The 24860-nt window shown below is 56.2% G+C and overlaps 1 protein-coding gene across 1 annotated transcript in view; it reads left to right on the top strand.

Annotated features, from left to right (window-relative positions):
- LOC309885659 (astrotactin-2) overlaps positions 1-24860 on the top strand; it is a gene marked incomplete at its 5' end in the record, with an annotated part of 119021 nt that overhangs the window by 18664 nt on the left and 75497 nt on the right. The window contains 3 exons of the mRNA XM_082775875.1: positions 4544-4809; positions 14198-14331; positions 15426-15574. Coding sequence (XP_082632001.1) covers positions 4544-4809; positions 14198-14331; positions 15426-15574 — 549 coding nt within the window. The remainder of the gene's footprint in view (positions 1-4543; positions 4810-14197; positions 14332-15425; positions 15575-24860) is intronic.

Here is a 24860-nt window from a genome sequence, read left to right as displayed (position 1 = left end):
CCTATTGATTTCCTTTCTCGCTCCCCTTCGATGGATTTGCAAACAAACGGGGTGTTTTCCCACCAGGTAGCAAACCAGCAGCCGTCTTGGCCATAAATCCCCACCTAAATCCCTAGCTGGTGGCCAGAATGTCCTCTGCCTTGTGTGGGAATGCAGAGCCTAAATTAGTCCCGGCTGATCAGGCTGTGGGCGTCAGCAGGGTTAACCCGGAGGTATCCCCACCTGGGCCTGTTCCTTAAATTTTCTCACAGCGTCAGCTGGAGAGCCTCCTCCTCTTCTTGTTCCAAGCTTTTCTGCTGTTGAAGAGCTACCACATCCTACCCCTGATGTGGCTGCATTCTTGTGGTAAGTGGAGTGATTCCCGGTTTAGGAATGACTCGGGATCTTTTGGAAAAGGCACGGCTTAAAAGGCTGGACCATGAGCAAAACCATCGCCTCCCGGGAGCCCTCAAGACCAAAGAGCCCTCCAGCACCAAAGTTAGGTGCTCTGTTTGGAGGTTGTTCCAGCAGGAGTGTTACCACCATTCCCTCTTGTCCTAGCATGAGGAGGTGCTGATGATGATGCTGTGAGGCTCTCCCCACGTCTCTAGTCCCCAGCAGGCACTGTGCTCACTGCAGGCCTCGCTGCGGGGTTGTTGAATCCCGCTGGGGCACGGAGCCAGTGCCTCTGCCTGCCCTGTGCTGCTCATCCTCCTTCCTTACGCAAGGCTGGATGCTGAGCGGAAGGCTGCGATTTTATTTGTTGTGTTGTTGTTGTTGTTGTTGTTTTTCTTTCTAAATACATATTTCAGACAAACAAACAAACTAATAACTCCCACAAGTTGCCGTGATGCGTCTAACCACATCCGCGGCGCTGTGCTTCCAAGCAGATGTTGCCAGGACTCACTGAGTCTCCAGCAGCATTATGAAAGCACGTCCAGATGCAAGGGCTGATAAGGATTCCCTCCATCCCACCCTCCCGGTGCTCTGCAGCCCCCGTGGCCGAGCCTCGCCGTGCTGCCAGGCCCTGCAGAGCTCCCCAGCAGCGCTCACCTGCAAAGCCTTTCCCTGAGAAGGAGGCAGAGGCTTGGAAGGAGCGCTCGGGGAGGTTACCCACAGGGCTTGTGCAACGTGGACCTGAACAATGAAGCTAAATTGACTCGGCCCAGCTTGCAGTGAAGACAACAGGAGTGCTGTTGAGTTCACATGGCGTTGCAGCATTACATTGCAGGGTCTGGTTCTGATTCTCCAGTCCAGCAGCAGAAACTTCCTTCGGCTTCAGCAGCAGCAGGGCTGGGCCACGCGTACCTAAGTCCCAGCAGAAGCCAGTCAGCTGGCTCTCATTGCTGGTGAGCCCTCAGCAGCACCGAGGTAATAAAAGCCAGAGCAAGGCTCCAGGAGTGTGGGGGCTTCTCCAGCTCCCTGTCGGGTTTGCTTTGGGGAGCGGAGCTGCGCGTGCAGGCGGTAGAGCAAATCCCTTAAACCTCTCTCTGAGAGAGGGGAGAGGGAGACACAGGGACCCCTCAGCTCTCCCTTGGCCCAAGGGGCAGCGGCAGGTCCAGGAATACACCCATGTATTTGGGGATACACCTCCCAGATCTCAGTAACTCCCCCGTGCGTCACTGCGAGTGACAAGTGGTGTGGCTGGGAAGACGGCAGCACGCTCTCCACCAAGGAAATCAGCTTTCGAGGGGCGAGTGCAGCCCAGAGGCACCTGGGGCTGATGCTTTCATCCCAGAGCACATCGCCCAGGGGCAGCACTTCCACACCGCCTCTTCCCAGCTCTGGAGGAGGTGGCTGGTGAGCAGGTTGCACTTCTGGCACTCTCAGATAGGTTTTAATAGAAGGAACGGGGGGATTATTTTGTTAGGACTGTACTTAAGCCCCCAAAGCTCATTCCACAAAAGCTACCAGGAGCTGCTCTCCAGTGCTGATGGCTTCCAAGTGCTCATCTGGATGAGAGCTGGTGATTTGGCACTGAAGCCCGTCTCCCTCTGCTGAGCCACGTCCTATTTCATTTTCCTCATTTGGAGTTGTACCCAGAGCCTCTGCAGTACGAGGGAACACCGTGAATTAGTTTCCAGCACCCTGAACTGTTCACCTCAGCTGCAGTAACCCCTCCTGGCCCTGGGAACCCAATCTACAAAGCAATTCCTTTCCCCAAAGTGCTTGGAGCTTCAACCGCAATGGAGAGGATTAAATGCAGACACCCGTTACCACCTCACCTATGAAATCCGCCATGCTGACAAGTCTGCCACCCGTCACCTGGCTCCACGGTCAATCTTCTGTGGCTGAGAAGGTGGCTGCGAAGAGAGGGGAGCTGTGCTGTGCACGCAGCCTCCCCGAGGAGCCGCTGCTTTTCCACCTCGTTTTATTTGCAGCCCTCTGCTGTGCCCTGTGTGCAGCTCCGTTCGGTGACTGCTGCTCCAAACGGCTGTGCCCGACCTGTGTTTCCATCAGGAGGAAGGAGGAGCCTTCATCTTTGTGCCTGTCCCTTTGGAGAGCTCTTTCAGCCACCACCTCCAGCGCCCTGCCCCTTTCCTGGCAGTGGAGGATAAAGGAGGTGGATGGAGGGGCAGGATGTCCCAGTGGGGTTAGCTGTCCTGCAGGGAGGAACTCATGCTCAAAGGTTTATTTTACTCCTTACTCACCTCGGCTTGCTCCTTCCAAAGCAAGGTGGCAGCTGAGGAGGACCAGGGGAGGCTGCTCTTACCACGTATCTATCCCACCCTGCAGTATTTGTTGGTACTCCGAGAGCCCCCAAGGTCACAAGCACCATGCACAAATGCACCGCGTGCCCCGTGCTCTCCGAAGCAGAGGGGACGCAGGCAGAGAGGCCCAGAGCAGAGAGCCCAGAAATGCTCCTGAAATGAAGCATCCCCACCCAGCCTGGGCTGCCACTGGCTCAGGAAGGAAGGTTTGATATCTCATTGCCACCGTGAGATGAAGTGATTCGGCTTTTCTGCTGTGTGTTCGTGTTCTCCCTTAACGTGTGACTCCAAAACTTCATCCCGTGGAAGAGGTGACTGCTTGGGCTCTGGTGAACGAGCTTTGCAGCCTGAAGAGTCACTGTTGTCTTTTTTCTCCTCTTCCTCTAAGTGCCTTTCAGTGGCTGTGTTACAACAAGAGTTGGTCTGATCCAGAGGCCAGGAGAGGCTCAAGCTTTGCCTCGTAGCCTCCCTCTCCACGAGCCACCCGGTTGAGCAGTGTCATGGCTTTCCCTTATGCAGTTGCCTGGAGCCACTCTCCCAGAAGATAATCTTTCCAAGAGCCAGCTCTGAGGCTCTTTTTCCATGTCTGTGTATCCCAGTGCCTCCCAGATACGGAGGCACCTCCACCACAGCCTTGTTTTAATTTATCTTAGCAACTGTCCCCCTAATCCCGCTGGAGGACGGGCTGCCTGGAACTTGCTCGTCTTCCCATGACGGCTTTGATCCTGCGCACGTAAGTGTTCCCTGACAGCCTGGCAGAAGGGGAAGGGCTGTCCCTAGCCCGAAGGGCTCCGAGAGGAATGAATGAATGCTGTGTTTATTTGGATTTCTAATTGACAAGTGCCTCGCCAGATCAGCTGCATGTCACTGCAAGCCGAGGGCACGGAGACAAAACTCCTTCCTTTGCAGCAGCTTCTCAGGATGGGGAAGTTGTTGCTGAAGGCAGCATCCATCCCCGTCTGGTGCCGTGAGCCCTGTTTGGGCACAGAACATGAAAGCTTTCTCTTCTGTAGGCCATGAAGGTTGGGTCTTCCTTCTTCAGTCAACCCAAGAGGAGAGGTCTGATTAAAGAGTTAAATCAGCCCCGTACAGCACAAAGAGGGGACTCCTGCCTTCTCGTCTCAGGGTATCTCCAGGTGCAATCCTTTCCTGGACCTCACTGAGCTTTTGCGCCAAGTCAGAAAAAAAAAAAAAGTCAGTCTTTCTGGGTTTCTCTCCTCACGGATTAGACCACCAGGAAGCTTCACCATGGGTTTCCAAGTCCTGAATGTTTCCTAAAAGCAGGGTCTCGACAGCTCAGTGTTGGAAATGCTCCTGTCTGTTCCCCTGTGGTGAGACCGTTCTGTTCTGCCACCGAGCCTCTCTGCCGTGGGACTTCATCCCATGCCAAACCTCCTTGCCTTCGCTCAGTCTCGGTACCCTGCCTGATGCATCGCCCAAACGAAGGGCACGGGGACTGGGGAGGGCTGGTGCCGGGGTGGGGTGAGGGCGCTCGGTCCCTGACGAGTCCCTCTGGAGAGGTTTCTCCTGGCAGGGAAGATGCACTCGGGTGGTTTTGTTTCATTGCAAAGCGCAGAAAGCGAAGATGCAAATCACAAAAGAGGAATGAGGATACGGTCACTTCTAGAAGTGTTTGTCTGCAAATGCTCCCGCTTTCGACCCGCTCCCCGGCAGTGACCTGCCAGCCCTGCTTTTCTCCTTCTCTCCTCGACCTTTCTGCTTTCCTGCTCCCACCTGGCCCACACCTCCAGCAGCTGCATTTATCCTGGCTGCAACGAAGTTTGGCGTTGGGGGAAAGGCCCGTGCCGAGGTTTCCTTCACCCTCCTTATTTTCTCCCCTCTCTCTAAACCAGAAACAACGGAGCTCGGGAACAAGAAGGAACTGAAGTCCATGCCGTTCATCACCTACCTCTCGGGCCTGCTGACTGCACAGATGCTGTCTGACGACCACCTCATCTCCGGCGTGGAGATCCGCTGCGAGGAGAAGGGGCGCTGCCCATCCACCTGCCACCTGTGCCGGCGCCCGGGCAAGGAGCAGCTCAGCCCCACGCCCGTGCTGCTGGAGATCAACCGCGTGGTGCCCCTGTACGCCCTGATCCAGGACAACGACACCAGGGAGGTGAGTGAGCGGGTGGTGGAGCACCAGGAGCTGCCTCTGTCTCCATGTGGGGGAAGCACGAGCGCAGCCGGAGGGAATAAGCAGCCCCTCGGGATGGGCCCGCAGCCACAGGAGGTCACTGTTACTCCAGGAGGGACCAGCAAAGCTGGAGGTGACCCTTCCCTGGGGCTGGGCTCCTCTCCTTCCTGTGAAAACTTCAGTGGTAATCATCTGGAGATTTATTGCCCACTTTCTCTCTCCCCTGCAACCCCCCCCCCATCCCCTCTGCAGCCCCCTAACCCCAAATCCAGGAATGCCAGACCTGCTTAAAGTCACTTATTAGCACCAAGCCTGCACTTGATTAAGATGCAGGGAGAGAGCCAGCGCGCAGCAGCTGTGGGTGGGACATGGGGCTGCAGGTCTGGAAGCAATCCCAGCAACCTGGAGGTGTGACCACCAAGAATGATTCTTCCCCCTCTCCCAGATCCATGGGCAAAAGAGCTGCCAGGCTTCTCCTGGCACCCTCATGGGGACTGTCCCTCCTTGGGAACCCCTTGATCCCGTTCCTGCTCTTCCATCTGTTAATCTTCCTGGCGCCTCCAGCAGCATCCTTCCAGCAGCAGGGTGGCAGTTCCTTTTGTGGGGTGAGAGGTAGGTGAGGTGCGGGAAAGGGGCTGACAGTGACAGCGAGCAGAGACCTGGGGCACCCACACTGCCCCTGCTGACCACCAGCCCTATGCCCTGGCGGCAATGCCACCCTGCCAGAGCTGCAAAGCGCCCTCCTCCTCCTCCTGAAAGGTGCCTTCCTCCTCCTCTTCCTTGCCCTGGGGTTGCCTCCTCATCCTGGGGAGCCACGGCCTGCCTTTCTCCAGCCTCCTCCTCCTCCTCCTCCCCGGGCTCAGCAGAGGGCTGGTCCCATCGGCTGCAGCGGGAGGACTGCCCGCATTGTGCTGTCCGCCGAGGCACTGGGGAGAACAACAACCAAACAGGCAGACAAAGCAGACCCCAAAGAAGCAAACCTCCAGGTGCTGCCTGCATGGGGCAGGGTGCTGGAGCCTTCCTGCCGGCGCTGTGCGATGGGCAAAGCCTCCCCAGCCTCTCCCAGGGAGGTGGAGCTGGCAGTGGTCAGGATTTTTGGGGGGAGAGAGAGATCAGGAGGAGGTTATTTGCTCTGAGAAGCCATCCCCTGCGTGGTGGGACCCAGCAGGTGTGCCTGCTTCCCCTGCCAACGTGCCGTGAAGCTGCAGATTTCAATCGCTGCCTTGCTCTGTGCACCAGGACGGGTGCTGGAGGGGGCTGTGCTGCCAGCAGGGCCTGGTGCAAGGCCCGCAGGGTGCGACTCCCTTTTCCAGCATCACTTTGGAGTCTGGGGGTGGTCCCAGGCACTGGCAGTGTGGCATTTGCCTGTGGCATAAACAAGATTTGCAGATGGCTGGGGTGAGCACTTGGACACTGCAGTTCAGAGCACGGGAGGGTCCCTTTGTGCAGGGAGGGGGACGTCGGGGTGGCAGGCTGGGGACACGACCACACCAGACCGGCCACGTCCCTCCCCTCCCAGTGGAGCATCCTCAGCTAACGGCTCTCCTGCCTGCTGTCCTGCTGTTTGTTCCCCATTTCTGTGGATAATAACTGGTAGAGCAGAGGCTGACCCCATAGGAACTGCAGTCAGATCCCAATTCCCTCACAGAAGTCAAAAACAAAAAGAAGGGGGGGGACACACAACCAAAAAATTCAGATCTTTCTCTTTGCATGTATGTACACATCGACTGTTACACGTTATTGGAAAGGTCGTTAGGAAGGAAAGGTCGTTAACAGCACGGATGCTCAGATCTATGAGGTTCTGCTGAAGTTTTCTATGATAAGCCTGGCCGCAGAGATAAGGCAAGCTGCAGGTAAAGAAATGTTGCCCGTGGTTTGCAGTAGGTGTGTCTGCTCATCCACCTCAGCAAAGGGAGTTACACGCTGGTTAAAATTTACAGCTACCTCGTGCACAGGGCCTTGTTCTGGGTTTCTGATGACCTTGCCAGACTTTAAGTGCTGGGATTTAAGTTTCCAGGCTGAGTGTCTGCCTTGGGCTGATTTGTGATTTTTTTTAATTATTATTATTTTTTGTATGCATGCATGTTTGATTTCAGCTAAAACTGACCATTTCCAAGAGAAAGATTAGGTGACAATATATTGCCTTGCCCATGTGAACTAGGTTGGAAAGCTCCTTATTTCCACATAGCTAGGGATGGCTGTTTTCTCCTCGCGTTGAAGCAAGGACATGAAATTTCGAAGGGCTCCAGGAGTCAGGTTCTGCCTCGTGCTGCCCAGGGAATGCTTCTCCAAAGCCATTTGTGCCATAAGCATCAGGAAACCCTCAGCTGTGGCTGATCGGGGGGAGTTTTGGTTTACGGCTGCAGTTCAAAGCCTCTGGTCAGCCCCCAGCAGTGTAAACTGTTCCCTCTGTGGCTTAACAGCATTGTTGGAGGGCTTGCACGGTCACTGATACCTGGGGACTGCACTGGTGCTAGGGCAGGGACATCCCAGGCTGCTGCTGCCATCCCAGGACACACGGTGATTTCAGGCTTTGTCCAAGAAAACATTCCTGAAAGGCGATCTCAGCTGCCCCAGGAACTCAAAGCTTCTGGGGAGGGAGGCAAGAAGAGGTGTGGGCCAAGGAAATGTGTTCAGAAGTCCAGGTACCTTTTGGAGAGCGTTGTTGGATGGCTTTTCTGTAGCCATCACAACTGCTTGTGCCCTGTAGCAGTGCAGGCACCAGAGTGGTTAAAGCAAAGATCCCTCCATGGCTGTGTCCAGGTGAAACTGGAGGAGATTTTTCACTGTGGGATTGTGGAAGAAACCTGCACCGGTGTCCGTGGCTGGGCAGACCCAACAGCAACCAGCCTCTGCCCATTTTGTGCCTTTCTGCTGAAAGAAGTGCCCAGGCACTTCAGGTCAGGGCATATAACAGGAGAGAAGAGAGACCTGGTGGCTCTGTGTGGTTTCCCTTTAGTGAAGGTCCCAAGGCCAAAGGAGAGGAAAGCTGCACATCACCCCAGCCAGCGAGCCAGTTCTGGTGGCCTTCCTCCTCCTCGCTGCTCCACCGAGATAATCCTGCCCAGCTTCACCCCACGGGACGGGCAAAACACTTCTCTCCTGTGCAGCTGTGGGATTGACGAAGAGCCCAGCTCACCTCGATAATCACCGAGAGGCACCGAGAGGAGACAGCGGGCTCCCCGGGACGAGCGGGGACACCCAAATCCCCATCCCTCCCACCCCAACACGGCCCCGGGACCTGGGGGAGGCAGGGGCAGGCGCCTTCAGCAGCGAGCTCTGTCTGCTTTGTGCACTGTTCTCCCTCCTCCCTTTCCCCCCAGCACAAACACACACACACAAACCCCACGGCTCCTGCGGAGCAGCTGCAGAAGCGCTTAGAGGGTGGCGGGCAGGAGAGATTTATCCTGCTCCTGCTGGGGAAATGCACTCAAGCCTCGTTGCTTGTATTTAAGGAGACAAATGGACATTGAGCTTGGATTTTAGAAGACCCCTAGGACCTTCGTTTAATTTGAAAATTGAGTAATTTCAGCGTTCGTCTGCAGCCACAAACCCCTCGCAGCGCACCCAACCCAGCCCGCGATGTGGAGGGAGCGTGGGGCTGGCCGGGATTTGTCTCCACCGGGCTTGACAGGTGCCCAGCACGTGGCTGGGACCCCTCCAGGGCTCTCTGTGTGGCCAGGAGCTGCTTCACCACTTGTACACGCTTGCACCAGCGGTGTGCATGTGCTGGAGCAGAGGGACAGGCGGTGGTGACGTGGTGGCAGTGGTTTTGGAGAGCGGTGCCACTTTTCCTCCCTGGTTCCTGCTGATCTCTGCACCCTTCCCAGGCTCATGCTCTGCCCTGACAGCTGCGTTTCAGCACAAGTGCAAAGTGCAGATGGCTCTGGCATCTCCTGTTGGTGGGATTTGGTCAGATCTCAGGGTCAAGGTTGTCTCCTACTTGCTGTTTATATGATGTGGGACGGAGCCTTACCCTGGCTGCATGCTTGGAGCACCGCTGTGCCTTTACCCCAGCCCTGAATTACCCAGAGGGACACTGAGAGCCCGTAATGGGGTGAAACACCCCGCAGACATCCATCACCACTCACTGGTTGGGGTGAGGGGGAGCCCACCCTGATCTGTGCAGACAAGACTCACACTGGGGCTCTCCAGCACCTGGGCAGGGAGCTTTCTGTGTGTCCCCCTTGGGGACGTGGCCCTCGAAGGGCAGAGCAGGGGGAAAGGAGCCCAGGCTCAGCGCCGCACGCAGAGCGTCGTCCCTCCCTGTGTCTTTTCCGGAGCAGCCTCCAAAGGCGCAGGGAGCTGGTGCCAGTGATTTCTTTTTCCACTGCCAAAACCTGAAAGGGAGCCAGGGCGAGCGGGGACAATGTTTGTATTGTCGAGGTGAGATTATTTTTTTTTTTGGTTGTTGTTGTTGTTTTGGTCTGGGCTTTTGGGTTTGCTTTTGCTTTATTTGAATATCTGTTAATTGGCCGTCCTCCTCCTCGTGCCAAAGCCCGGCACTTGTGCATCCCGACGCAGCTCCAGCCCACATCCGACTCGCGTTAGGCGGGGGAAGAATGGAGGCTTTGTAACCACCCCGGGGGGAGCTTCGGAGCCGAGGTGTGAACGGGGGCGCTCCCTGCCCTGCGAAGGCTCTCCTTTTCCCCCGCTGCCAGCTTTTACGGTGTCCTCTGCTGCTCCCTCGCTTCCCATCGGTGCCAGAAGCCAGGATGCTGCCCACCCTGGGTCCCTTCCAGCACCCTGACCTTTCCGGCAGACCGCTGCAGAGCCTTCCCGGGATGAAGTGCTGCTGATGCTGCTCCCCCAGGCCCGGCGGCCGGAGGCAGGCAGGGTGTGAGCAGCAGCAGATGAGATCACCTGCCAGCAGCAGCGGGGAAACTTCATCCTCCTTCGCCGCGAACCTGGAGCAGACTTTCAGACGCGAACTGCGTGATCCTGGAAAGAGTCTCTGGCCTGGGACATCCTTCATTTTCCTCCTCCTTTCTGTTTGTTTTCCTCCTCCCAGAGATGTCTAGACGACTAAGGAGCAGCGTTTATCTCCTGTGAGCCTCACTGTAAGGGCACGGAAAGCTTTTCTTCCAGCCACCCTGTCGTGGTGATAGCATCCCAGCCAGGCTGTAAAATGCCTGCTTGATCCTGCATCCCCAGCTCTCCTTTCCCTTGATGAACAGGCAGCACTGCTGGTATCTACAGGCTGCATGGAGCGTGGCAGCACCGGGGAGCTGCACTCATCGGTGGCCTCAAAGAAAAACTCCTGAAGGAAGTAATCAGAAAAGCAGTGCACAAACCACAGTGTGCCAAAGCACCAGCTTCTGGTTCACCTAGGGTACCTGCAGCACGTCTGCCTCCAGCCTGCCTGCTTGTTTGCGTGTTGGTTGTTTGGTTTTTTCCATCATCTCCCTGAATTCCCTTTTTAATTCTAGCAGAAACTGAGGTGTGCCCACCAACCATAAAGAAACATAGACATAAAGCATCGCTTGGGCCAGATTTTCACATCCCTACCAGCCATGGAGAAGACCAGATTTGCGAGGGGAGATCAGCACCCAGCTCACACCCTTCCCAGTGCCCCATCTGGAAACAACGGGCTCCATGCTGTGTCCTGCAAATGCTGACCTGCAGTGTTCCTCGTGTCCTATAATTTTTCTCTCCGGGGATGTCAACAGCAAGCCCGCGGTCAGAAATAACTTGCTGCTTCTCCCTCCTCCAGCTAGGTCTAACAGAGGACAAAGAGGAAATGTTCTTCTCTGCTCGTTGCAGAGCGTCTGAGCTATAAAACGGGGCCAAATGGCCTCCCCCTGAGCACAAATAACAACAGGAGATAGATCCATATGCAATCGAGTGTAGGATGAATGTGCCTAGCTGATCATTCATTTCCTAATATTTTTTTTTATGAATAGGCTTAACTTATGGTAAGATGGGACTTTATGGTCCTGTAAGTCTTGCTCATGTCAAAACAAATGAACTAGCCATCCTATGGGGGAGCTATCAATCCGATATATGTGTGCGCATGGGTGTGGGGAGTCAGACCTATTATACCTTTAAGAGCAAATTAGATGCTGTTCCTATGATTCATAATGCTATATATCTAATGGCATGACTCGTCATCTAGAAAATAAACGTTTTGAGCCAGTTTCTCATCTCATAAATTTCCCCTCTGGCACTGAAGGACATAAACTAAATGGGCTGACTCACAGGCAAACAATACAATTTGGATACTTTTAAATGAAAGACAAAATTGCCTTAGGGCACGGAGGGGCGTTGAGATGCGGCTGGCAGAGCAGGGACAGCGCGACCAGGGGGCAGAGCTGGTCCCAGGGAGCCCTTGCAGAGCCTGGTGGCTTTGCACAGCTCCTTGCCTTGGTGTGGCCACCACGGCCAGGCATCCACTGAGGAGCTGGAGGTGTCAGAGACGGGCTTCTAACTGTGCCTGCTGCCTCCTGGCGTGGAGGGGAGGCTGCAGGATGCTGAGTGAGGTGGCAGGGAGGGCAGGAGATGCTCCCAGGGGAAGCTCTCGGTGTCTGCATGTTCTGCGACCAGTGCCTTCCCTGCATCCGTTGTCCATTGCTCTTGGTCATCCTCTGCCACCAAGCTCCTGTACGAGGCTATGGGGAGTTCATGGAAAGAAGCATGGGCTTGGTCTGGACACTTGGCTTCAGGGCTGGGAGGATTACAGACAGAGCTCCCAGAGCTCCCTGAGACCCTTCATTTGTACCTGGAGTTTCTGTGGGGCCAGTGAGCATCCCCAAGGGGCAGGCAGGAGACCCTACAGAGGGCACAGAGCCTCCCAATGCAGCGGTGAGCAAGAGCTCCATGCGCAAGGAGCTCCTTTCTGCACAATCTTATTTCTCCCTCAGTTTGCTCCTGCTACTTCCCCACCCTTGCAGGCAGGAAAACCCTGAAAACACCTGGCTGGGCATCCTGCTGGGCACTGGGGGAGGCTGGGCACCAGCGTGTGCCGTCCGGCCGCTCCTCCGTCAGCAAGGGTCGGGAAATGGGAGGCTGCAGCCCGCAATTGGAGGCCGCATCGATTTGCTAACCTTGTTTGCGCGAGGGCTGACACAAGGCAGATGACGGCTGGGTACCTGCAGGATCTAATTACGACGTGGGTAAGGCTGGGCAGGCGCAGCGGAGGGGATTGCTCATCCAGCGTTGCACTTAGCATGGAAAAAAAAAAAAAAAATACACCCAGAAAGGAAGGATTGACTCTTGGGTTTGGCAAAAGGGCAGGGATGGGGCGGGTGGGATTTCTTCCCCAGGCTGAGGGTTGTGCCAGGGAGGGAGCGTGCTGAGCGACGGGGTTGGGGTGACAGCAGAGCGGTGCCACCGGTGTGACAGTGCAGAGAGTGCCAGCGTGCTGCTGTGACCAGGCAGGAGGACAGGGCGCTGCAGGCAGCGAGCTTGTGGGGACAGGAGGAGGCACAGCACATCTGTGTGGGTGATGGGGATGGGGCAGGGCGGAGGGAGCAGGCAGAGGCATGGGGGACACGCGGGGTGGGACACGTTCCCTTGGACATCCCCACAGGGACCCTCCTGACACCCCCCTTACGGCCCCTGGAGAGGGTCGAGGCTCTGGGCTTGGCACAGGAGAGGAGCTGTCCCTGCGCCTGTCCTTCAGACCCTTATTCGCAGAGCATCCGCTGCCCGGTCTCTCTGTCATCCTGGATTTTTTTCAGACGACCTAGTTATTTGTCACCACCGCCTGCTGTGTGCGCAGAGCGCACCAGCTCGCTGAGGCAGCACGGCCACTGCCTCCTGCCTGCATCCATCCAGCGAAGGGGCTTTGGTGCCTTCTGCAGCCCCCGAGGGAGCCCAGGGGCCGCTCCTGTGGCCCTCCTTCTGTTTCTGCCCTGCACAGACCCTGTGGTCTCTGCGGGCACGCACCCACACCCATCTAGCCGTGTGCCAGATAGGTTCCTTTCTGCCCTCCACGCGTCCCATTGCTTTGTGATGCCCTTTCCAGCCCGGCGCTTTAATTACTTCCTAAAGAACGAAATAAAATAACATCACATTTTCTCTCTCTCGGTGTTTTTTCCCCCTTCTGGAACAGTGCCGCTCCGTAAATGTCTGGGAGCAGAGGTATGGCAGAGGCAGGCGCCGCGCTGAAGGTGCCGGTGTGTTTGGGGAAAGTGGCACGACCCCAAACAATAGCAGCCCTGACGTCAGGCTCTATTTATACCTCCTCCTTTCATAAACGTCCCCGGGACGGCGCTTTTCCTACAGTTCTCTGCTAAATGCCACATCCCCCGGAGCTGTCCCTGTCCCCCCAAAGGGCACGCTTTATCTGCAGGGTGCGACCCGGCAGCGCGGGCGGTATCGCCGGGGCCAGGCATCCGCAGGCTGCGGCTCCCGCAGCGCTGCCGGGCACGAGGGAGGGTCTGGGAAGGCAGCCCAGCCCCGAAATGTGTGTGCCAAAAGGTTAAAGGCATCACAGAGGGGTTTGTTTGAGCGGGTGTTGGGGTGGGTTTTCTAGCGGAGTCGGTTTTAACTCTGGCTGGGTTTGTGTGCGGGGAGAGGTGCTGGCTTCGATGCCCATGGGACAGGCAAAAGGGAGCGGGAGAAGCCACCGTAAAACCACTCAGGCTGAGCTGAGCAGCCTCTGGGGTTAGGGGTGCCCCGTCCTGGACCACGGGGACCCCAACCCAAGCTGGAGGCTCCGTGGGGTCAGGCTGAGGAGCTCAGTGTGAGAGGCTCAGCCCCGGATGGCAGCGGGTGGGCGCTGCTTTGGGGTCAGCTTGCACTGCGAGGAGCTCCTGGGCAGGCTGAGGGCAGCCAGCAGAGGGGAGGCTTCCAGCTGGAGAGCACCCACAGGTACCTGCCGGGGTTGTTTTTTTCTGATACTGCATTTTTTTCTGGTGAATACGCTTTATGTGAGTGAATAAAACATCGTTTTGCTCGCAGGAGGCAGCGTGTGTAAACCTGAGAGGGATGGAAGTGGTGTGTGCTGTGGGGTCACTGCATGGGGTCAGAAACACCTGGGGGGTGGACATGTGGAAAAGTTTCATTGCAACAGCACTGGAAGGTCCCCTAGAGGTGATGTCCTGTGTCACTAAGGGGCTCCTGTTTGTGTTTGGGGCAGTCTCGGTGCACCACAAGAGCCCTCTGTGCATCGTGCCGACACCTCCCATCCCCACCCCACAGCAGCACAGAGGGGGAGCCCCAACCCCAATCACTGTTATGAGGGAGCTGAAGCCCAGGGAGGTGAAATGCCTCACCCGGGGCCATGCAGGGAGCCAGTGGTAGGGCAGGGAGGACCCTAAACCCCCCCAGCATTTCCCAAAACCCTCACCGTGCACACGGCCGAGCTGCTGGCCGCCTTTCCCCGCGTCCTCAGCGCGCACGTTCATGCTTTGTGCTCTCCCGGCAGGCTTTCAAGGGCGCCCTGATGAGCTCCTACTGGTGCTCGGGGAAAGGCGACGTGATCGAAGACTGGTGCAGGTGCGACCTCAACGCCTTCGATGAGAACGGACTGCCGAACTGCAGCCCCCTCCCACAGCCCATGTATGTATCCCCGCGATTCCCCGTGGCCCCCAGCGCCCTCCCCGGTCCTGTGAGACACAGCTCAGCCCCTGGGCACCTCCTGCCCTGCATCGTTGAGCCCAGGGCTGCGGGCCAGGGCGCCTCGCTGCCTGAGTGATGCCTTTAGGATATCCTGGCTCCGGCTGTGGCCCCTGGAAGGTTTCCTTCCAGATTTTTCATCACCCGATTAGCAGGGCTCGGAGAACGGGATTTCAAATGCTGAAAGAAATGGAATTACGGCGCGATCCATTGCGGCTTGTCAGAGCGAGAGCAAATAAGGAGCAAAGTGATGGGAAATTAGCTGAGAAAGCAGGAAGACTGGCTCCAGCGAGCCACGAGGAGCAGAACACCTTAGCGAGCCAACATCCTCAGAGGGGAGTCTCTTCCCACCCCGAGTTCAACAAACACACTCGTGTGCTGGAGCCAGGCGCTCCGTAGCCCCGAGTTGTGTTGCGTTGCTGCTCAGCCCCGTGCAGAGCAGCACCTCTGTGCTAGCACAGCCAGCAGCCCAAAGCTGCTCTGCCTGCCCCTATGCCCCACTCTGGTCCCTACAGCACTCTGCGTGCAGCTGCCCTGGTTTTCCTTTTGCTCACGCCCATCAGAGGCTTGCTTGTTTGCAGCTGGGTAAGCTCACGGCCACACCTGCCCCTTCTTTGCTCGCTCCCCGTGCAGCCCGGGGCCCTCCCTTCGTGTAGGCTCAGCCCCACTGGGCTACGTGGAGGTTAAGCTGGGTCCTCCCCTATTCTCTTGCTCCTGGGCAGCTGGCTCTTAGCTCCCCGTGGAGCTGCTGAGCTCCAGCAGCTCTCCCAGGCAATGAGCCCTCCTGCAGACGGGACGTTTGGGGTTGTACGAAGCTCTTGTAGGAGCTGGGAGGTAAGAACACCAACCCCAACAGACTGCACCCAGCTGGCAGCTTCTCTTTTGTGCCCACCTACCTGCTCTCCCTTCACCCCCCTGTCCCCATGGTCTGTGTGCACATCCCTGTGTGTGAGGGTGAGAATTTGGGGTTTGTGCTGCTGGGAGAGGGGATCCCCTGGGAGGGGAGCTGACGTGCTCTTTGGTTTCCTCCTGCCCAGCCTGCGGCTGTCCCCGAATGTGGAACCCTCCAGCACCGTGGTGTCTCTGGAGTGGCTGGACGTGCAGCCTGCCATCGGGACCAAGGTGTCCGACTACGTCCTGCACCACAAGAAGGTGGATGAGTACACGGACACCGACCTCTACACAGGTGGGTGGCGCCGCGGCGGGACGGCTCCGTGCGCTCCGGAGGGCGCACGGCGGTGTGCATGGTGCTGAGCCCTGATGGGGTCCTCCTCAGAGCTGCTGCTTGCGTGCAGAAAGGTGCAAGGAGCAGAGGTGTTAGGTGTGGTGTTGGAAGCTCCAGAAGAGGTTTCTGAAGGCTTCTGTAGAGATGGGTATGGGAGGGGAAGGGGAAAAACAAAAATAGAGCATGGAAGAAGGAAGTAATTTGATTTTTTTGGATAGGAGAGCTGTGAGCTGGAGTTGTTGGTTGAAATGACTTGAATTGACTGTTTGATGCATCAGCCTGAAGTGCTTCGGGGTGCTGGGTGCAGGGGGAAGGTCAGCACGCAGCAGCCAAGGGCTGCACAGGGCCGTTCCACTGAGTGGGGATTGCATGCCGGCGGTTAGAAGGACACGTCGAGTTACCTTGCGCAGCCAGCAAGGCAATCCGAAGCCTGCGATGTGTAGAGGGATCACTTAAGCAGCACATAACTTCTCCAGGGGAACCTGAACCTTCCCTGGGCTGGAGCTCAGTTTTCAGCTCAGGCGTGGGCTGAGCGCTCTGTGCCCTGCGAAGGCTTTGTCAGCGATTCAAGCTGTGCTCCAGGAGCTGCTGGGCAAGGTGCAGGATGTGAAGGATGGAGCTGGATTTGAGCGAATCAATAATTTATTTCAGAAAACATCACTGGAGGCCTTGCGTGATGCTACTGCTGCGTCGAAAACCAGGCAAAACCTCCTGCTGCTTTCTGCTCAAGGGCTTTGGGTTTAGCTCATTAAAGAGGTTGGTGGGAGATGCCAGAGGCAGCCTGGTGCTGGCTGAAGCTGGGAGCTGCCTTTTGAAAAAAAACAAACAGGTGCTGGCAGTACCACAGCTCCCCCACCTCTGGCTGGGGGAGAAGGTTTCCACCTGCAGCTGGAGAGAGGCATTGTGAGGGCTTTGTGGTGATTAAAACCTCCTCGGTTTAAAGGTTGGGCTCGGTCAGCTGGTGGCAAGGTGTGCGTGGCCAGGCTGCCTGCAAGGACACAGCTGAATGTGGGCACGGGGCTGGTGCTGCTGTGGCTGCTTTTACCATCAGGTGCAAGCTTCTGTTCCATGAGATCTGGACTTTTCCTGCTGGGCAGAGCTGGAGCCCCCCACAAGGAGCTCTGCTTCCTTGCTCCCACATCAGTCCCACCCTGCAGAAACTTCCTCCTGCACCTTCTTGCCAGGGTCGTGCCTCCACTTTCTTTATTCTTGGTGTACAAAAGGTGAAGGGTGGAAGAAGGCTTGCTCTGTGTCTTGGAGGGGCACGCTCCAGTAACGGGGAGGGAAAACAAGCCACCGAAGCACCGTGTTTGGGATGGGGATTCCAGATTGCTCACACCTCGGTCAGGTGAGGCCAGACTGGGGAAATGTGGGGTTGTTGCTTTGAAGTGGCTGGAGCTCTGCCTGGCAGCCAGAGTAGGAAAGGCAGATTATTATTATTATTATTTTCTTTTTATGACCGCCATGTGTTAGGCGATTGAATTCGTTGTGAGGAGCTGCCCTCCCCTCTACCTGCTCTGGGGGACTGTTCAGGACAGAATGACCCCATTACCAATTAAAGAGAAAAGCCGATCCTAAACCTCTCCTCTTTCTCTGCGCTGTTTATAACCAAACAACATTCCTTCCTTCATTCCTTTCTTACCCTCCAGGCCCCTCTCACCAGATGACTTGACTCTTGCAAGTACCTTGCGTAGGTCTGCAGAGCTGCTGGCTGCGACAGCTCTCGGAGGCTTTCCTTGGTGCCGTGCTGCTTCACCCTGACCCAAAACCCAGCCGTGGGGATCTCCTCCTCAGCACCACCCACCCAACACACTGCAGCATGTCTCCATCCCATCCGAGCAGTGTGCACAAAAAAAAAAAAGGAAAATGAAGTCAACCCTAGAAGGGGGTTGCAGGAAGGGAGATCCAGAGGGTTTTATGGATATCGTCAGGTCTTCCTTCCCCACCGGTCCTGGGGCTGCTGGCAGGTAGGAGCAGGGTGCTCCCGGTGCTGGAGGTGCTCCCTTGGCAGTGCTGGGAGGATCTTGCAAGGTGTGAAGGCTCTTGAGAACACTGCTCTTCATCCCTTGGATCTCCTGAGTTCAAGCATGTAGTTTTTTTTTTTTTATGGCTGTGTCTTTTTATTGCAGTTGTAGCCACCTCTTACTGTGCTCCCTGGCACGGGCTGTGCTCTTCAGCCCTGTGGCAGGCTTCACTTCTGGCTGGTACCTGGCTCCTGCCTGCTGCCCCCCGCAAAAAGCTTCCAGGCTCCCATACTTGCAAAACTCCTCGGCCTCCCCCTTGCTTTGCAATTGGAGGCTGAAGCCTTTCCCTTGAGCCACAAAATATCTGCTCCTCTTCGTCTTGGAGCTGAGTCAGGAGCAAGGCAGGGGGCTGGTGGGACTTGTGCCCCCTGCTCCTGGGATGGGGCAGAAGCAGCTGGGAGCTGGTGTGGGTCGGCTGCCCCCTGGCTGGACGTGGTTCATAAAGAGGCTTCTTACTGGTGCTTGGAAGTGCACGGCCCTTGGACCATCTGATGCTAATAGGAGCAGTTCCCGAGGTGAACTGGTGTGCGAAACAAACCACGCTTTCAACACCACTGCGCGCGGAGAGAGCCTCTCTGCTCAGGAGCCAGCGGAGAAGACAGAGAGCAATTACATCCCAAACTGTTTATTAAAACTTGTGGAAATTACTCATAACTCCATGTGTGCGACGGCTTTGTAGTTGAGTGATGCTCTTTGTTTGAACATGAGGCTCTCGCAGAGGGCGCAGGCGCGCGTGTGTGTGCGCGGCCGGGCCGCCAGCGCATTATGTCATGGACGAAGCAGGCGCTGCACTTGAGAGAGGGAGAGAGAGAAATGTGTTTTACAGGGTGAGGTACAAACTGAAATGGCTGTGAACATCTGGAACTGATATTAGGCTTGGAAAATGTTTTCTGTCACTCCAACACTCCTCTGGAGGAAGGTTTCTGAAGTTAAGAAGCTCCAAAGGGGATGAGGGGGAGGGACGAGGGGATAACGTGACCACCGTGCAAAGTGCTTTTTATTTCTCTGGCCTGGTTGCTGTAGCCAGCCCGTGTCCCTGCCCCTATCAGACGAGGGACCTGGGGTATCACAAGGGCTCGTTGTGGTGGTTTTACATCAAAGATCCCCAGCAAGAGCTGAGCCCTGCCATGGGAAACGTTCCTGCGCGTGGGGCGCTGCGTCCTCCAGCCAGGGTGGGGTCGGAGGACAGAAGGCCGCTTGTTTTCAGGCTGGGAGGCTGGGTCCTGCTGCTGTGATCTTCTCACCGTGCCTTAAGCCCCTCTGCCGAGAACCTCACAGGTGGCGGTGGCAGTTGGTGAAGGCTGGGTGGTGTTGGCCACGGTTCATCCTCCTCCTCACCTCTGTTCTGTGCACAAGTCTCCCCAGGCCTCTGCTTTGGCACGTGCACCAGGTGCCAGGACAGATGGAGCTGCTCCGTGCCATGGTGGGTGAGAGGCACTGATGCACCCAGTGTGGGGCTTCAGTGGGCAGGAGGGGACTGGCTGGGCTCTGTGGCTCGGGTTGCAGTGATGCAGAGGCTCCTCGATGGCTGGCCCCTCTTGGGTGCAAGGGGGTGGTGCTGTGACATTGCTGATCCCACCTCCTGCTCGCCGTGGTGGGGTGGCTGTTCAGCCTGGGGGCAAAAATAGCAGTGTTAGCCAGAGGTTTAGAAATTAGAGAAAAAAAAGTGCTTTAACTGCATTCATAGTGCATGTACAGCGGGGCTGGGGGAGGACAGGGCAGTGGCTGTGGGCTTTGGCTGGGTGATGTGTTGGGGTCTGTGAGCAGAGTTTGTGCCACCCTCAGGTTGGTGGCTGTGTTGCTGTGATGTTCCTGAGCTCCTCTGTCTCTTTCTATGTGTTCCTCTACCCAGTGAGGTTTTACAGAGGCTCTCCGCTGCGAGCTTCCTCCTGCAGTGCCCGGGCAGTGCTGCTGTTTCTCTGGATGCCCCCAGAGCAGCCTGTGCCAGCATCCTCTGCTCCCAGTGCTGCCTTCAGCACCCATCCTGCAGCCCCTCCACAATGTTCCAGGGTGGAAACTGTGGGGCTGCTTCTAGAAAAAGCACCGAGGGTGCTCTCTCCATCTCACATTTCCCTGCTGCCCTCCTCCAGCAGCAGGAGCAGGCTGCCCTGTGGGCAGTCCCTGGATGTCACGGAGGGGCCTGGGGAGGTGCCCAGCACAGCACCTTGTGAGCTGCTGAGGCAGGAAGGGGTTCTCCCATGTTTGGTAGAGGATGGGGACCCCCAAGACGCAGATAAATGACTTGTTTGAGGTCGTGGGAGCTGGGCAGTGAATTACTCAGCAATAGACCCTCAGCATTGAGGGGTCACGTTCCTTGGGCACGGAGCTGTCCCCTCCTGCTTGTGTTCCAGCAGCCCAGTGGGTAGAACGGGGAAAACGCAGAGCAATGAAATGCCCTAGCCCAGTGTCTTCAGTTCTGTCAGGGCTCTTAAGCTGTGATTAATTGTGCTCTTAGTCATATGGCCTGAATTTCTGGGTAGACCTGTCTGGTGCCAGGAGTTGGCCTCAATGATCCTTACGGGTCCAACTTGGGATATTCTGTGATTGCCTCTGTCCTTCCAGTGGTGCCACTTCTGCAGCTTGCTGTGTGCCAGCAGCTGGGGATGCTGTGGGACGTTAGCACAGGGGATGCCTCTCGTGTGCTTGTACACAGCGGTGCTGCTGTTGGTCTTGAGCTGCCACATCCCAGAAGGATCAGTCCCAACAGAGACCTCCAAAAAAGGAGGGGAACAGAAGCACAGGCTGCCGAATGCGCTTCTTGGAGGTCATGTAGATCTTGGAGCAGGAGAAGGCAGCCTTGGGCTGTTCAGGGTGCACAGGGGCTGTCTTACACCAGCACAGCCTGGCCGCGTGCAGCAGGGCTGTGACAGGGAGGAGAGCCCCTGGGTGAGCTGCAGAGCGCCAGGGGGACGGGCTGGGTGGGATAACTTGCAGGAGGAGAGGGAATGGCTCTATAAACCCGTGTGACACCACTGCAGGTTTCTCCAGCACGCTGCTGTTCTGCAGGGGACTCTTTGAATCCGCATCTCCTATAAAAGAAAGTGAAATAGGTCAAACCAGCAGGTTCAGTGCTTTGTACACTTGCAAGTTTCGCTCTGAATAGAGGCTGGGGTGTCTTATTTATAACTGTTTGCTGTGCTCTCACAGCATCCTTCTGACGTGGCTGGGGCCGTGCAGAGATGGCTGTGGAACGCTTCCACACCCCCCTTGTGTGCAAGCTGTGCTGCTAGGCGTGTGAAAAGCAGCCACAGACTAGAAGAAGGGGAGAAAAAATGATTTGGCCTGAACAAGTACTGTGCCTGTCAGGAAGGAGTCGGTGTGCTCTCCTTAAACCAAGTTACCTCCTTAAAATAATCTTGAGAGCCCTATTTCCAAGCGGGCTGGGCACCACAGAGGTGACATTGTGCTTCAAAAGCTGTGGGAGTTTGAGGTCAGTGGCTATGTGAACATCCAGAGTCTTAATTAATGCCAACAAAGCATGGAGTGTATTAGGGCTGGAGTCTTTAAACCAGTAGCTGTTAGAGATGTTAATGATCTCGTGTGGGTGATACTGACTGCCGCTGTGAAGTCCTTCGGAGGTAAAACGCTCCATACTGATGGAGGTGCCACATTTGTAGATGGCTTTTTTGCTCTGATCCACCAGCCCCAGAGCTGGTGTCCCCTGGGCCTACATTTGTAGGCCCAGGGGACACCAGCTCTGGGGCTGGTGGATCAGAGCTGTAGCTTGGAGAAAAAAAAAAAAGCCACAATGTCTGTTGGTTTCAGGAGAGCACATCTTCTGTGCATTTGGCTTGTGTTTGGAGGGGTCTTTGAGCAAAAGTGGAGAAGACCTGATGGTGGCCAGGAGCTGGTGATCCACCACTGCTGATCTCCTCCTCTGTCCATACCTGCTGGCTCCTCATGGACCTCTGTGGGCTCAAGCAGGGGGTGTTTGGCTGATGGTAACAGCCCTGAGGTGAGGACTGTCTCTGCCCCTCGGGTGCCAGGGGTGGAAATGCAGCAGCTGAGGCTCCTGCTGCTGCCTCCTCTGTAACCAGCACACGGGTGAAGCTGTTTTGAACGCCCAGAGGACCTTTCTCAAGCACTGAATCCACTTCACTTGTTAACAACAGGAAAGTTGATTCAAAAAGAAGCCTTTGAAGAGAAGGTCAAGTTTTTGGAAGCTGCTTCCTGGGCTGTGTTGTGTAATAACACCAAGCAAGTGCTTAATTTTGGCCATTACGCTCGCTGTGAAGCACTGACTTCTCTCCCACTGGGACAGCTGTAGTTATTTCCACCTACCAGTGTCATTTCTGTATCCTGGAAAGCAGAAGGGAGGTGGAGGGCTCTCAGCCCTCAATTAGAGTTGAGTCAGTTGCTGAAGCATTTCATTAATTCACATTTCCATAGGGTTGTTCCAGGCTTCTATTTTTATCTGCCCAGACACCTTTTGGACAGAGCCGGGCACTATCTTCATTTTCTCCCAAATCCCTTCGTAGGTGGGGAGCTGGGGCTGGCCCCAGAGGACGGAGCAGCCTGGATGGTGCCGAGGACTCAGAGCTTGCCAAGGGCTCTGCGCTCGGAGCCACCTCTGCCTTGTGGCACCGGGCAGCTGGAGATGCTCCCTTCTAGCAGAAAGGGCTCTGAACTTCTTAAATGGCAGTTTGATGAGGCCAGGCATGGGTATTTCATTTTATTTTTTTTTTTAAGGTCTGTAATTTTACCCCCTAGGATAAAGTTTCTCCTGATCTGGAAAAGTCAAGGCCACAAATCCGCCTTGTCAGAAAGCATCAGGAGAGAAGGCAGCTAACGCGGCTGGACTGCTCGTGGCGTGCGAGCGCGTCAGCGGAGCCTTTACGTGGGAGCCTTCATTGATTAGAAAAGCCTGTCTAGTCAATAAGTTGTGACTGGGATTTGGAGGGAAGCTCGGGCTGCGTCTGCAGAGCTGGTGCTTGGCCACGCAGCCCAGAGAGGGTTGGAAAATGTGGGGCACAGCGGGTGCAGCGCGACCCTGCTCGGGGCGGAAAGCTGGGTGTGAGCTACGCCCCGGCCAGCCCTCCCTGCCAGGGTTGGATCTTCCTGGAGGCTTCCCGTGTTCTTCTCGCTAACCAGAGCCTGAGATGGGAGCCTGAACAGGGCGGTGAAGCTGCTTTCCAGTCCTCTGCCTGCTGCTGGGGCTTCCTGTGCGTGTGTTCATTTTGTCAGGAGGCTGAAATGCAATCCGGGCAGTTAGATAGCATCCCTCCGCAAGTCTCTGGAAAGAAATAAAGGTGCAAAAGAGATCAAAGGAGGCACAAAGGCTGCCCTAACAACCTATCCTGTCCTGTTTGAAGTGCAGGAGGTACTCTGGGGACGGTCCCAGAAGCCAGGGTGGTAAATCAGCCTTGCCCTGAACGTTACAGCTGTTCTCAGCCGGGATCCTGCTCTGCCATACCAATGCCAAAGCTGCTCTAAACCCACGCTGCTCCCCAGGTGGCTCCGTGCTAGGTGGCCCTTTGTCCCTCCATCCCGTGTGCCCTGAGGACCACCACCTCCCATCCCCTGCCTCCCAGCTCCCCGGGATGCTGCGGGCTGCTGTGGCTCGAGGCGCAGCGCTCCCTCTGTTCCCCGCCTCGCTTCAGAGCGAGGGAAGTTGAAGCAAAAACCAGAGAGGGATTAAGCCTTGAGTCGGGGGATTTGCCAATTAAAATAGCTGCTCCTCCCGCAGGTTTCGTGTGATACAGGAGTAGGGAGAGACCCTCCCCGTCTCCCCTGTGACCCCTTCCCAGTTTGTTCAGCTTGCTGGGGATCGAGATGTGGCTCTCAGGAGGGAGGGGGCAGCCGGGGCTGTGTTACACCGCCCGCTGTTTGGATAGGATAAACCTTTCCTCCCCGTAATTGGGTGATTGGACTTGGGAGCTTTCTCAGATATTAATCTGCAGACCCCAGAGGGGGTCAGATTAGGTTATGGAGACAAAATAGGAAATACTGCTGTGGCTAGTTTGGGTTATGGGGGATAGAGGGGATATTCTGCAGCACTCCCCTGCTGGGTTCCCACTGACGGAGGGGTCAAGGAGCGGTCTTATCTCAGCATCACGTTGACTTGGTCTTTGCTGGGAGCGGCTGCCTCTGAACTCTTTCCTCCCCTGTAATCCTGCTGCTCCACGGAACAGGACCACGACCTCCCCTTTGAAACAGGGAGGGGTGGGCAGCGATGACCTGCTGCTGGGGCTTGTGAACAGAACAAACTTTTTTTTTTTTTTTTTTCCCCAAACAGGTATTGTGTCATGAGGAACCCTGGGGTAGAAACAGCTTCATTTTCTGAGCTGCTGTCACTTGGACAGTGAGATCCTCCTCCTTGCTGTCTTGTCAGAGGGAAGGGGTTTAGTTTTTTAGTGGTCCAGGGTGGGTGACTTACAGCAGTGGGCATGTTGGCACGCACTTTCTTCTGTCCCATGTGATAGATGTACATGGGGAAGGACCTCGTGCCAGTCCTGTCAAAGCTGGCAAGACGAGCTCGTACCCAAGTGTTTCAGGGCTGTGCTACTTGGGAATGCTGCACTGAAGCAGCATCCTGGGGGTACTGACAAAGGGAAATTCCCCATGCGTGTGCTGAGCCCCGTTTGGTGTGTGGGGTGAACCCTGCAGGCTGCCCTGGGAGCAGCTCCCAGAGCTCCTGGATGTGAGATCTGCTGACACAGAGCTGGCTGCGGGCTGCAGCACTGCTTCCAGCCATCGCTTCTCTTTCGTTAACAGGGAGATGGCAGAGAGGGGATGGCCGCTGAGTTAATGAGGGAAGCTTCTGATCACAGCCATTGGAGTGAAACCCCGAGGTTTTTCGTGGTGATTTGGTGACTCACCCTGACAAAGCTGGGGTAGGAAATACCTCACTGGCTCCTTTTCCTATGCAGCAGCCTGGCTCCTACACTTGCTTTGTTGTCCTTGGGCCTGGCCTCACCACCACGAGCATTTTACACCCACTGGTAAGACCTGAACCTCAAAGATCAGTGGTCCGGTGCAGCCTGATCAATTAGCTGCCTTTAATGAGGCTCATGATTTGTTTCCCTGGTGCTAACCCTAACCACTGTCCCAGGGGACTGGCGAGCCGGGGTGTTTGGGTACGGCTGGGGGACCCCACTGCCTTCTGCCCCCTAGCACACGTGTGTGCACGTGTGGGGACACTGACTGCAGGAGTACGGAGCAGCTAGCACCGCGGCTGTCCTGGGAGAAGAGGGCTTGCACGCAGTCACAGATAATACTTGGCT

The sequence above is a fragment of the Aythya marila genome, assembly GCF_965140915.1.
Source record: "Aythya marila genome assembly, chromosome: 19".
NCBI classification, from domain to species: Eukaryota; Metazoa; Chordata; class Aves; order Anseriformes; family Anatidae; genus Aythya; species Aythya marila.
This window is presented reverse-complemented; position numbering and strand designations above follow the sequence as displayed.